Consider the following 13495-nt stretch of genomic DNA (forward strand, 5'->3'; position numbering starts at 1 on the left):
CGTACGCACCACTTGGCAAGCCATGCTGTGGCAGCATCCCATATATAAAGTAGAAGAAAATGGGCATGGATGTTAGCTCAGGGCCAATCTTCCTCAGCAAAAAGAGGAGGATTGGCAGCAGATGTTAGCTCAGGGCTAATCTGCCTCAACAACAAAAAAAAGAGAGACAATTGTTAAATGAAGACACAGGGGCTACTTTCCAGTTAAAGGAAGACACAGGGGCTACTTTCTAGGTAAATGAAGACACAGGGACTACTTTCCAGTTCCTGCAAAACAGGAGGAAAACCAGCTGGGAGGCAGCTGTGGTGCACACAGTAGAAAGCACAGCAACACCTCAGAGGACTCGGGCTAGTTCCTGAAGTGGGCTCTTGGCGTCTCTTCAGTTTCCTGAGAGTTTTAATTAATCCCTTTAGAAAATGGGCTGATGCGTGTTACAGCACTTGGATCAGTGCTACAGGAACATACAGTAACAGGTATTTTTCCCCCCTAGACTCGGAGCTTGCTGTGGGCAGGGGGCGTCTTAGCCATCTCACCTGCTCTCCTGTTCCCAGCATGGCATTTGAAAGTGAGGAGGCCTCACTTAGGGTTTAGTGAATGAATGTTTAAGAGTCTGAAAAGTGAAATGGCAGCAGAATTGCAGGAAGCTGGGAGCTGCAGTTATGAAACAAGCTCATAAATGTTTAATTCTGGTTATGTCAATGCCAGAGAAAGCCCAGGCCAGACTGGTCTCAGAAGCAGTCTCCTTGCTTTGTCAGCAGATGAGCGGGGAAGGGACAGTGCTTTTTACTCTCAAGTGAGCCTGCGTCACTCTGACTTATGCAAGCCAAACTCCAGCCAGCTGAGTGGGAAAGGGCCCAACTATAGCCAGATGATAAACCTGCAAATCAGGGAGAACCTGGGGTGGGGAAGGGTGGGCTGGAGAGCCAAGAAGGCAACATGTCCAATCGGAATTCACCATCTTTTCCCCACCCCGAGTCAGCCCCACCCCTTTGTTCTGCTCTTCAACCTGGCAAAGCGAGCCCCATCAGATCCCTTTGTCCCAGCTAAAAACGTTGGAATCCTCAACTTGTCTATTCCCAACTGGTCCCCCAATTTGATCTCAGAAATTGTCCTTGAAGGCACCCTTGCTTCTCCATCCCCACTGCCACTGTCTCAGCTCAACTCCATTACCATCTCTTGTCTCCTGACTAGCCTTGCATCTTACCCAGTGTACTCTCCATGGTGCAGCCAGGGGTTTCTCTCCTGCTTTTACACCTTCATTGGCTCCTTGGGGCCTCCAGGATAAAGTCCAGGCCCCCACGTCCTGCCCTCTCCTTCCCCAGCCATACAGGACTACTTCTCACTCCCCAGATGCACTGCCCTGCAGGTACTCCTCCATGACTTTTGCACACTCTGTCCCCTCTGCCTGGGCTCTCTGTCTTGCTTACTGACCCCCAGCTTGAGTCTCTCCTCCTCCCTGAGGCTGTCCCAGATCCCTAGCCACAGTGAGCCCTATCTCTGCTAGCCCACCAACTACACTGTCCTATAACTGTTTTTTTTTTTTTTAGGGTATCTCTCCTTTCTGGACTGCTTGCCCTTAAAGGCAGGATCCTCACTATCCTTGTGGCTCTATAAGGAGAGTGCCTAGTGCCAGGTGCAGGGTAAGCACCAGCAAAGGTTTGCACAATGGCTGACAGCAGGCAAAGAAAATATGAGACTATGAGCACAGGACAGAGGCTGTGAAGAGCCAGATGCGAGGAAAAGAAGAGCCTTGGAGGCACCAGTAATGCTTAGGGTGTTCACTCTGGTGCATGGCTGTCACCGCCACCGGGCTCTGCATGTGCCATCACCTACGTGTGCAAGGCAATTATTTAAACTGCAGGCTGAGACTCATTAGTGAGGCATGAAATTAATTTCTTGAGTAACAACTGTCATTTAAAAAGTACAACGGAAATAGACTATACGTAGTAACAGTAAAAACTGTAATTCTTATTCCAATTCTGTGATATATAAACATATAAAATAAATGTGTATGCTGTGGGAAGCAAAAGAACATGGACTTCGAGTTTAAAATTGGGCTCCTCCACTGACTAGCTGCATGACTTTTGGCAGATTACGTATCCTCTCTGTGTCTCAGTGTCCTCATTTGATGGTAACCCCCATTTAGGGTTGCTCTGAGGATTCAATGAGGTAAATATATAAAGCACTTGGAATAGTACCTGGCACACAGTAAGGCCACATAGGAGTTTTTATTATTATTATTATTATTTATTATTATTGTTATGAGGCTCCTACATTGAGTTATGGTCAAAGGAATTTGAAAAACACTGGTATTAGGCACTTTATATGCATTATCCCATTTTATGTTGACAATTCTGTAGGTAATTATTATCCCTATTTTAATGACAGAGTAACTGAGTCACAGCTAAAGTGACAGCCCAAGGCCACAGGACTAGTAACTGGCAGCGCTGGGATTTCACCTCCACCTTGCTGCCATCTATACAACAGTAGGGCTAGAGATATGAGGGGGCCTAGAAGTGGGCTCTAGGGAAGGTGGGCCCCAAGGGAGAGGCTGGGGGCTAGGAATCTGCTAATTCATGGCAGGAAAGGTAGGCTGGGGCTCTGGTCTGTAGGCTCCTGCAGCCCAGCGCCCGGGCAAGGAAGGGGAAGTGCCGCAGGGCAGTGGGCGGTACTCACTTGCACTCAGCCTCCGCATCAGCCTTGGCAGTCGTGTAAAGACCACGCAGCTTTGTCCGGTAGTAGGGAGAGACTGCAGAGTAAAGACAGGGAGAAAGACATGGGTGAGGGGCAGCCGGCAGTAATGTGGCACTGCTTCTAGGACACCGGAATCAGACGTTGGGAGGCGCAGAGAGGCCATGGACCAAGATATGAGATTTAATGGCTCAGAAGTGCTCCCCAAGGCCGACACTCCAAGTTCAACAAGTTTATATTTACATAGGGTACAAATGCTCTTGCTGCATCTAGGAGAGGACTTTCTAACCTTTGCCACAGCATGACACATGCAGAAAATATTTCTCAGCATGGGAGAAAACAGAAAACAATTCTCAAAGTTTCTCACAGCTGGAAAGCACCAGCCCAGGAGCCTGACTGTCTGAGGGCCTAGGGACACATGCAGGGCACTCGGGAGGGAACACTCTCCAGAAAACACCAGCCACCTGGGACGCCCGTGCACCCCAAGAGAGTTCCTGGATGCCTCATAACATTTCATTGACTTTCCAGTCCCTTGAGTTGGGGGATTCTAAGGTCCCTTAGTACTAGGCAGTCTGTCATCTGTCTCCTGGGTCACCTTAGGTCACCCAGCCTAAAAGAAAACTGTCCCTCTGGCCTAAGGAGCAGTTCATTTTGGATTACGCAGATAAATGCAAAAGTCCCTTTTGGAAATGCCAGCCATCTTCCCAGGCCTGGCCCACTCCTTTAGCCCCTTCTGTCCTGAGCCCAGCTACTCACTCTTGTTCTCTGTCTGCATCCGCTCGTGGGTCTTCTGGATATTCACTAAGTTGTGTTCGCTCCGCGAACGCTCTTCCTGCAAGGACAAGGTCAAGAGGACATGAGGGAGGCCCTCCATCCTGCTGTGACACCCTGTATTCCAGGCCAGAGGTCCCATAAATATGGCCCTCATTTTCTAAATCCAAATGCAGGATAAGTTCAAAAGGATTTTGTTCCCTGAGTAATACAAAAGCATTACAGAAGGCATTAAAGTTAAATCATAAGTTACACATTTAATGACTCTCCTTTATCAAAAAGAGGCAAACTGATCTACAGTCTCTACCTAAATTACAGCTGAATTCTCTGCAGAAATTGACAAGCGCATCCTAAAATTCATACGGAAATCCAAGGGACCCAGAATAGCTAAAAGAATCCTGAAAAAGAAAAGCAATGTTGGAAGACTCACATTTCCCGATTTCAAAATTTACTACAAAGCTACAGTAATCAAATAGTGTGGTACTGGCATATAGATCAATGGAATAGAACTGAGAGTCTGGAACTTAACACACATACCTATGATCAATCCATCTTGGGAAGAGGGAATGGGGAAGGATGCTGGTCAATTGTTCCCCACAACAGAGGTCCTGGGACTAGGGCTGCAACTAAAGATGCCAGAGGCAGGAATGATTCCTAAGGAAGAAATTGTAACTATACCTTTTAACCTTTATATCAGAACTTCTAAGTGCCTGAGGGGACGGGTTGTGCCTTCACTCCATCTGGAAAAATGGGGTCAAGAGTGAACACAGCGGTACTGCCTAGTGGTCAAAAGAGCCCACCAGTTCTGCACCTGTGTGACCCAAGTCTACCTGACTGGGAGTGGACTTGCTAGACCAGCGTGGCCGCCAGCATCAGGACCAGCACGGTATGGCCAAACCTATCGTCCTTCCAAAGGGAGAAAAGTTGGGGTAAAAATCAATGACAAATAGAAGGAGAAATAGTAGCTGAGGGTAAAAGAATGAATAAATGGATTATGCGATGAGGGAAATTAAATATTAATTACTATCTCAAGAGAGGTCAGAGCAAGGGAATAATATTGGCTCTTGGCTCAGTTCTACCAGATGACCAAAAGGGTGAAGCCACACGTTTGCCAAGACCACTCCTGCTTTTGGAACCTGACAAAGTCAAACAGATGCCTACAAACCTGAGTGGCATCCCTCTGAGAGACATTTTAGTTATGGTATACTGATAAACTAGACTAATGGTTGATGACTGAATGGAATTCTAGTAATGTGCCAGTATCTTTTTTCTTTATCTTTTAAATTTCATTAATAAAATATTTTTAGAGCAGTTCTAAGTTTACAGAAAAACTGAGCAGATAATAGAGAGTTCCCATATACTGCACCTGCTTTCCCCTGCACAAGTTTCACCAAATGAGTATAAAAATATGAAGATCTACCCCTACCCCACACTGGCTCCTCCAAACGTTAAGCATATTCATACTGATCCACTTGCTGTATCTGTTATATAAATGCTACACTAAATGTAGATAATCAGACAAATATGATTGTTTTGCTGTAAGAGGGCCAAGGTCGAGGGCCAGGGACGTGGTCTGTGCAATAAAAGATTAACTCAGCAGGCTTGGGTTTTCAAACCCTGCACCTTCCAAAAAAAGATTTGGCCCTTGACCAGCTCCTGGGAGATAAGCTCTAAACCCTTGGAATAGCTCGCCTGATAAGAGTATCTTTGTTTATCTGGGCCGAGGAGGGGAGGAGAAGGGGAGTGAACTGCTATGGCATACCAGGCATTTTTGTGAGGTGATGAAAATGTTCCGAAACTGATGATGGTGATGGTTGCATAACTCTTGGAATATACTAAAAACCAGTGAATTGTACGTTTTAAATGGGTGAATTGTGGGTATGTGAATTATGCCTCAATATAGTTGTTATTAAACAAAAAGAATCATGAAATCCTACACAGGACAGAAAATCAAACAGGAATGGTAGTTCAGATTACATCATCTTGGTTCCTGCACGTCTAACCTCTCTGAACACAACACCCCCACCCCACCCCCTCTGCACTTCCGGGTCACAGCCCATGTTCCCCTCTAGGAGAGCAGGGCTGTGGCTTTTTTTTTGTTCCTTCTCCCCAAAGTCGCTCAGTACATAGTTGTATATTCCAGCTGTAGGTCCTTCTGGTTGTGCTATATGGGATGCCGCCTCAGCATGGCTTAATGAGCAGTGCCATGTCTGTGCCCAGGATCTGGACCGGTGAAACCCTGGGCCGTGGAAGCAGAGGGTGCGAACCCAGACACTTGGCCACAGGGCCAGCCCCAGGGCTGTGGCTTTTTACCTGGGTTTGCTTGATCAGCTGATGGAGCTCTGTGAGAAGTTCTGCAATTCGGGAATCAGCAGACACAAGGGCCATGGCATATGGGGTCACCTGGGGTGGAGGAGGAAGAGAAGAGAACTTCATTAGTGACTCTGGCAGGTTAAATTGTACCCTCCAGAAAGATACGTTGAAGTTCCAACCCCTGGTACCTGTGAATGTGCCCTTATTTGAAAAGAGGGTCTTTGCAGATGTAACAAAGATGTACGTTAAGATGAGGTCATACTGGAGTAGGGTGGGCCCTTAATCCAATATGACTGGGCTCCTTATGAGAAAAGGAGAAGAGACACAGAGACAGACACACAGAGAACACCAGGTGGAGAGACGGACACACACAGAGGGAGGTCAGCCATGTGACAGAGGCAGAATCAGAGTTACGCAGCTGCAAGCCTAGGAATGCCAAGGGTTGGAAGCAACCGCTGGAGGCTAGGAGAGGCATGCAACATTTTCTCCTTCTGAGCACCCAAGAAGGAACCCATCCTTGGGTTTGGAACCAAGTCGACCCCTCGGTTTTGGAATCCAGTCTCCAGAACTGAGAGAGAATATATTTCTGTTGTTTTAAGCTGCCCAGTTGGTGGTAATTTGTTACAGCGGCCCTAGAAAAACCAACGCAGTGGCAAGTTGTCCTGGAATTCTACCCCAATCCAAGGATGTCTGTATTTAATGTGTTCAACCAAGTCAAGGAGTACTTATGCAGTACCTTTCAAAAGCAGCATGCCCTAGGAGAAGGGGCAGAGCAAAATGGTGGGGTGAGCTGACCCGGGATTCTCTCCCCTCCAAAATACAACAAAGGATTGGAAAAACTGAATTTCAGAGACTAAATGTAATGCCAATACGTTAGAGACCTACAATACCAAGAAGGCGGAGATCATAAACCCTACTTACGGCCTCGGAGGCGCTGGAATGGTAGGAGAGAACGTTGCTCCCTCCCCTAGAGTCTGCGATCGCTGCGGCGCGGGTCGGGAAGGAGCGGGGGAGGGGCCGCGCGACCGGGGGATCCTCCAGGACTCCTGCCGCTGGTTCAGTGGAGACCCGCTGACGGGGGGAAAGCTTCCGTCCACGGGGACCCCATAAACCCAGGGCCTCGGGAGACCAGAGAACAGAACTGATCTGAACCCAGACTGGCGCGTGTGAGTAACAGCCCCCGCCCCCCCCCCCCCCCCCCCCCCCCCCCCCCCCCCCGGCAAAGCCAGTGGGCGCAGCCATCTTGCCCCAAGGCGGAGCGCTCATGACACGCCACTCTCGAACCCCATCTAGTGGCGACAGGCTGTAACTGCAACTGAATTCTACCACCATGCGAAAAAAACGCTCCTCTACCATCCAGCAATTTATAAAAGCCCCAGACCAGAAGGAAAACAATAAAAACACAGAATTAAGTCCTGAGGACTTGGAATTAGGTAAACTAAATGATAATGAGTTCAGAGCAGCTATAATCAAAAAACTCAATGACGTAGAGAGAAAGATAGAGAAACAAGCCGAGTTCTGGAGTTATTTCACAAAAGAGATTGAAATCATAAAGAAGAATCAAACAGAATTACTAGAGATGAAAAACACAATGGCCCAGACAAAAGAGAATATGGATTCCCTGAATGCCCGTGTAGACACCATAGAAGAGCAAATTAACATAATTGAAGATAGACAGGCTGAATGGCTCCAGACAGAGGAAGAAAGAGAACTAAGAATTAAAAAAAATGAGGAAAATCTCCGAGACATAGTGGATTCAATGAGGAGTAAGAACATAAGGATCATAGGAATTCCCGAGAACGTGGAAAAGGAAAATGGAGTAGAAAGTGTGCTTAACGAAATTACTGAAGAGAACTTCCCAAATCTAGGGATTGACAGAGAAATGCGTGTAGAGGAAGGTTTCAGATCTCCTAGATTTGTCAATGTAAAAGGACCTACTGCAAGGCACATAGTATTAAAATTGGCAAAAAGGAAAGATAAGGAAAGAATACTCAGGGAAGTAAGAAAAAAGAAGAGAATAACCTATAAAGGAGCCCCTATCAGACTGTCAGCGGATTTGTCTACAGAAACCTTACGGGCTAGGAGAGAATGGAGTGACATATTCAAAGCTTTAAAAGATAAAAATCTTCAGCCAAGAATACTCTATCCAGCAAGAATTTCCTTCAGATATGAGGGAGAAATTAAATCTTTTCCAGACAAACAAAAGTTAAGGGAATTTGTAACTAAAAGCCCTCCACTACAAGAAATCCTCAAGAAGGCTCTCATACCTGAAAAAAGAAAAAAGGGAGAAAGGGGTCACAGTCCACAGACTAGGGAGACCGATGGATAGAACCAGAACAGGATAGCAAATATTCAACTATAGCATTAGGGTAAAGGTAAGGAAACTACCAAAGCAAGGACGATCTTATCACTCTAACTACATATTCATAACATGAGTTGGAATAAGAAATGAAAATAATTATTTAGGAGGGGAAGAGCAAAGGGTCTAAATCAGTATTGGTCAAGTAAGTAAGAGACCACCAGAGAACAGACTATATTATACACGAGATTCTAAATACAAACTTCAAGGTAGACACTAAAATAAAGTAGAGAACAGAGTCACAAATCAAAAATAAGGAAAAATCTAAGAAAGCCAGCATAAGAAATTGCAGTATTAAATGGGTAGGCTAAAGCACACAGGAAAAGAAACACAGGAAAACAAGATAATGAGGGACAGATTGACAGCATTAAGTCCACATGCATCAATAATCACTCTCAATGTGAACGGATTGAACTCTCCAATAAAAAGACACAGAGTGGCAAAATGGATTAAAGAACAAGATCCAACAATTTGTTGCCTCCAGGAAACACACCTCAGCCCCAAGGACAAACACAGGCTCAGAGTGAAGGGGTGGAGGACAATACTTCAAGCTAATAGCAAGGGAAAAAAGGCAGGTGTTGCAATTCTTATATCAGACAAAGTGGATTTCAAAATAAGACAAGTAATGAGAGAGACAGAGGGACAATATATAATGATCAAAGGGACACTTCATCAAGAAGAAATAGCGCTTATAAATATCTATGCACCCAACACAGGAGCACCAAGATTCATAAAGCAACTATTAACAGACCTAAAGGAAGATGTTAAAAACAACACAATAATAGGAGGGGACCTCAACACCCCACTCACATCAATGGACAGATCATCCAGACAGAAAATCAACAAGGAAATAGTGGAGCTGAATGAAAAACTAAAACAATTGGACTTAATAGACATATATAGATCACTTCACCCTAAAAGAGCTGAATACACATTCTTCTCAAGTGCACATGGAACATTCTCAAGGATAGACCATATGTTGGGAAACAAGGCAAGCCTCTACAAATTTGAAAAAATTGAAATAATAACAAGCATCTTCTCCAATCATAGTGCCATAAGGCTAGAAATTAATTACAAGAAAAAAGCTGAGAAAGGCACAAAGATGTGGAGATTAAACAACACACTACTGAACAAGAAATGGATCATTGAAGAAATTAAAGAAGAAATCAAAAAATACCTGGAAACAAATGAAAATGATAGCATGCCATGCCAACTCATATGGGATACAGCAAAAGCTGTATTAAGAGGAAAGTTCATTGCAATACAGGCACATCTTAACAAACAAGAAAAATCCCAAATAAGCAACCTTAAAGTACACCTAACTGAACTAGAGAAAAAAGAACAAATAAAGCCCAAAGCCAGCAGAAGGAGAGAAATAATAAAAATCAGAGCAGAAATAAATACTATTGAAACAAAAAAGGCAGTAGAAAGGATCAATGAAACAAAGAGCTGGTTTTCTGAGAAAATAAATAAAATTGACAAACCTCTAGCCAGACTTACAAAGAAATAAAGGGAGAAAGCTCAAATAAACAAAATCAGAAATGAAAGAGGAGAAATAACAACAGACTCTGCAGAAATACAAGGGATTATGAGAGAATACTACAAAAAACTATATGCCAACAGAATGGATAATCTAGAGGAAATGGATAAATTCTTGGACTCCTACAATCTCCCAAAGCTCACTCAAGAAGAGGCAGACAATTTGAACAGACCAATCACAAGGAAAGAGATTGAAACAGCAATCAAAAACATCCCAAAGAATAAAACCCCAGGACCAGATGGCTTTCCTGGGGAATTCTACCAAACTTTCAGAGAGGATTTAAGACCTATCCTTTTCAAGCTATTCCAAAAAATTAGGGAAGATGGAACACTTCCTAACACATTCTATGAGGCCAACATCACGCTGATACCAAAACCAGACAAGGACACCACGAAAAAAGAGAACTAAAGGCCAATATCACTGATGAACATAGATGTAAAAATTCTCAACAAAATTTTGGCAACCAGAATTCAGCAATTCATCAAAAGGATCATACATCATGATCAGGTGGGATTCACACCAGGGACACAGGGATGGTTCAACATCTGCAAATCAATCAACGTGATACACCACATCAACAAACTGAGGAATAAAAACCACATGATCATCTCAATAGATGCAGAGAAAGCATTTGATAAGATCCAACAGCCATTTATGATAAAAACTCTGAACAAAATGGGCATAGAAGGAAACTACCTCAACATCATAAAGGCCATATATGACAGACCCATAGCCAACATCATACTCAATGGGCAAAAACTGAGCGCCATCCCCCTGAGAATAGGAACGAGACAAGGAAGCCCTCTATCACCACTCTTATTCAACATAGTACTGGAGGTCCTGGCCAGAGCAATCAGGCAAGAAAAAGGAATGAAAGGAATCCAAATAGGGAGGGAAGAAGTGAAACTCTCGCTGTTTGCAGACAGCATGATCTTATATATAGAAAACCCCAAAGAATCCATTGGAAAACTCTTAGAAGTAATCAACAACTACAGCAAAGTTGCAGGGTATAAAATCAATTTGCATAAATCAGTAGCATTTCTATACTCCAATAATGAACTAACAGAAAAAGAACTCAAGAACACAATACCATTCACAATTGCAACAAAAAGAATAAAATACCTTGGGGTAAATTTAACCAAGGAAGTGAAGGACCTATATAATGAAAATTACAAGGCCTGTCTGAGAGAATTGGATGACGACATAAGGAGATGGAAAGACATTCCATGTACATGGATTGGAAGAATAAACATAGTTAAAATGTCCGTTCTACCTAAAGCAATCTACAGATTCAACCCCATCCCAATCAGAATCCCAATGACATTCTTTACAGAATTAGAACAAAGAATCCTAAAATTCATATGGGGCAACAAAAGACCCCGAATTGCTAAAGCAATCCTGAGAAAAAAGAACAAAACGGGAGGCATCACAATCCCTGACTTCAAAACATACTACAAAGCTACAGTAATCAAAACAGCATGGTACTGGTACAAAAACAGGTGCACAGATCAATGGAACAGAATTGAAAGCCCAGAAATAAAACCACACATCTATGGACAGCTTATCTTTGACAAAGGAGCTGAGGGCATACAATGGAGAAAAGAAAGTCTCTTCAACAAATGGTGCTGGGAAAACTGGAAAGCCATATGTAAAAGAATGAAAATTGACCATTCTTTTTCACCATTCACCAAAATAAACTCAAAATGGATCAAAGACCTAAAGCTGAGACCTGAAACCATAAGGCTTCTGGAAGAAAACGTAGGCAGTACACTCTTTGACATCAGTATTAAAAGGATCTTTTCGGACACCATGCCTTCTCAGAGAAGGGAAACAATAGAAAGAATAAACAAATGGGACTTCATCAGACTAAAGAGCTTCTTCAAGGCAAATGAAAACAGGATTGAAACAAAAAAACAACCCACTAACTGGGAAAAAATATTTGCAAGTCATATAGCTGACAAAGGCTTAATATCCATAATATATAAAGAACTCTCGCAACTCAACAATAAAACATCAAACAACCCAATCAAAAAATGGGCTGGAGACATGAACAGACATTTCTCCAAAGAAGATATACTGATGGCCAATAGGCACATGAAAAGATGCTCATCATCGCTGATCATCAGGGAAATGCAAATCAAAACTACACTAAGATATCACCTTACACCCGTTAGAATGACAAAAATATCTAAAACAGCAACAAATGTTGGAGAGGTTGTGGAGAAAAAGGAACCCTCATATACTGCTGGTGGGAATGCAAACTGGTGCAGCCACTATGGAAAACAGTATGGAGAGTCCTCAAAAAACTAAAAATAGAACTACCATACGATCCAGCCATCCCACTACTGGGTATTTATCCAAAGAGCTTGAAGTCAGCAATCCCAAAAGTCCTATGCACCCCAATGTTTACTGCAGCACTGTTTACAATAGCCAAGACGTGGAAGAAACCTAAGTGCCCATCAACAGACGAATGGATAAAGAAGATGTGGTACATATATACAATGGAATACTACTCAGCTGCAAAACAGAACAAAATCATTCCATTTGCAATAACATGGATGGACCTTGAGAGAATTATGTTAAGTGAAATAAGCCAGCGAGAGAAGGATAATCTGTGTATGACTCCACTCATGCGAGGAATTTAAAATTATGGACTAAGAACAGTTTAGTGGATACCAGGGGAAAGGTGGGGTGTGGGGTGGGCACAAAGGGTGAAGTGGTGCACCTACAACACGACTGACAAACATTAATGTACAACTGAAATTTCACAAGATTGTAACCTATCATTAACTCAATAAAAAAAAAAAAAAAAAAAAGCAGCATGCTCTGGCCCCAGCTCTGCTGCTACTATCCTGACCAATGATTCAAGCATTCTGGTCTCCATTTTTTTTTTCTTGAGAATTAACCCTAAGCTAACATCCACTGCCAATCCTCCTCTTTTTGCTGAGGAAGACTAGCCCTGAGCTAACATCTGTGCCCATCTTCCTCTACTTTATATGTGGGACACCTGCCACAGCATGGCTTGACAAGCGGTGTGTAGGTCCACATCCAGGATCCAAAATAGCGAACCGCAGGCCACCAAAGCAGAGCATGTGAACTTACCCACTGCGCCACCAGGCCGGCCCCTGGTCCCCATTTTTTTTAACCAGCAAAATGGGGACTCAAAAGACAATTTCCTAGTGATAAAACTGTAGCCACCCCTGACGCAGGAAGGGTTAATAATCACTGGAAAAGGCTTGCCAACAAACTGTGACCCGGAGGTGAGAAGGCCGGTTAGCCAATGACGGGTAAGACCTCCAGGAGGAGGCAACCTAAGCCAGGCATCGGTTGCCCGGGGGCACAGGTGGAGACACAATATCGATATCGGGAGCAGGAGGAGCTGTTGCCTAGGAGGCCTTGCCTGCTCCGAGATAAAAATATACGAGCACAGCAAAAACATGATAATATCAAACAGAGGCCGAGGGACGGCTCCTTGAGAAATCACTAAGAATTCTTGGCATTCGCTAATTACTTCATCCAGAACACCTGTGTACGTTTAACAGATGTAAGCTATGTATATATTGAAACGCTGGTTATAATAAACTCAGAGTGGCCATCAGCCCTCTCCGCATCTATCCTGATGTGTACATTGGACTGCGACACCGACAAAAACAGTTACTTTCTTACCGTAAATGGGAGAATTATTGACTACTAAAAAATATCTGACTTCAGGTAAGATGAATGTATACTGATGAAAATAAAATACAACAAAAAGTAATTAGAAAAAGAATAAATGACAATAAAAGGTAATAAAAGGAGGAGTTATCCTTGCCTAGTTATTT

The 13495-nt window shown here is 43.6% G+C and overlaps 1 protein-coding gene across 10 annotated transcripts in view; it reads right to left on the minus strand.

Moving 5' to 3' along the window:
• Positions 1–13495, minus strand: part of SGF29 (SAGA complex associated factor 29) — a 36833-nt gene that overhangs the window by 6708 nt on the left and 16630 nt on the right. For 7 of the 10 annotated variants that reach the window (XM_070568126.1, XM_070568128.1, XM_070568129.1 and 4 more), the window contains 3 exons: positions 5776–5865; positions 3448–3523; positions 2677–2749 (listed from right to left, as the gene is read on the minus strand). In XM_070568126.1, the coding sequence (XP_070424227.1) occupies positions 2677–2749; positions 3448–3523; positions 5776–5850 (224 nt within the window). In that variant the 5' untranslated portion in view covers positions 5851–5865. Of the gene's footprint in view, positions 1–2676; positions 2750–3447; positions 3524–5775; positions 5866–6696; positions 6922–13495 lie in introns of all 10 variants that reach the window. The other 3 variants (XM_070568130.1, XM_070568132.1, XM_070568131.1) reach the window with 2 other exon arrangements.

The sequence above is a fragment of the Equus przewalskii genome, chromosome 12 (assembly GCF_037783145.1).
Source record: "Equus przewalskii isolate Varuska chromosome 12, EquPr2, whole genome shotgun sequence".
NCBI classification, from domain to species: Eukaryota; Metazoa; Chordata; class Mammalia; order Perissodactyla; family Equidae; genus Equus; species Equus przewalskii.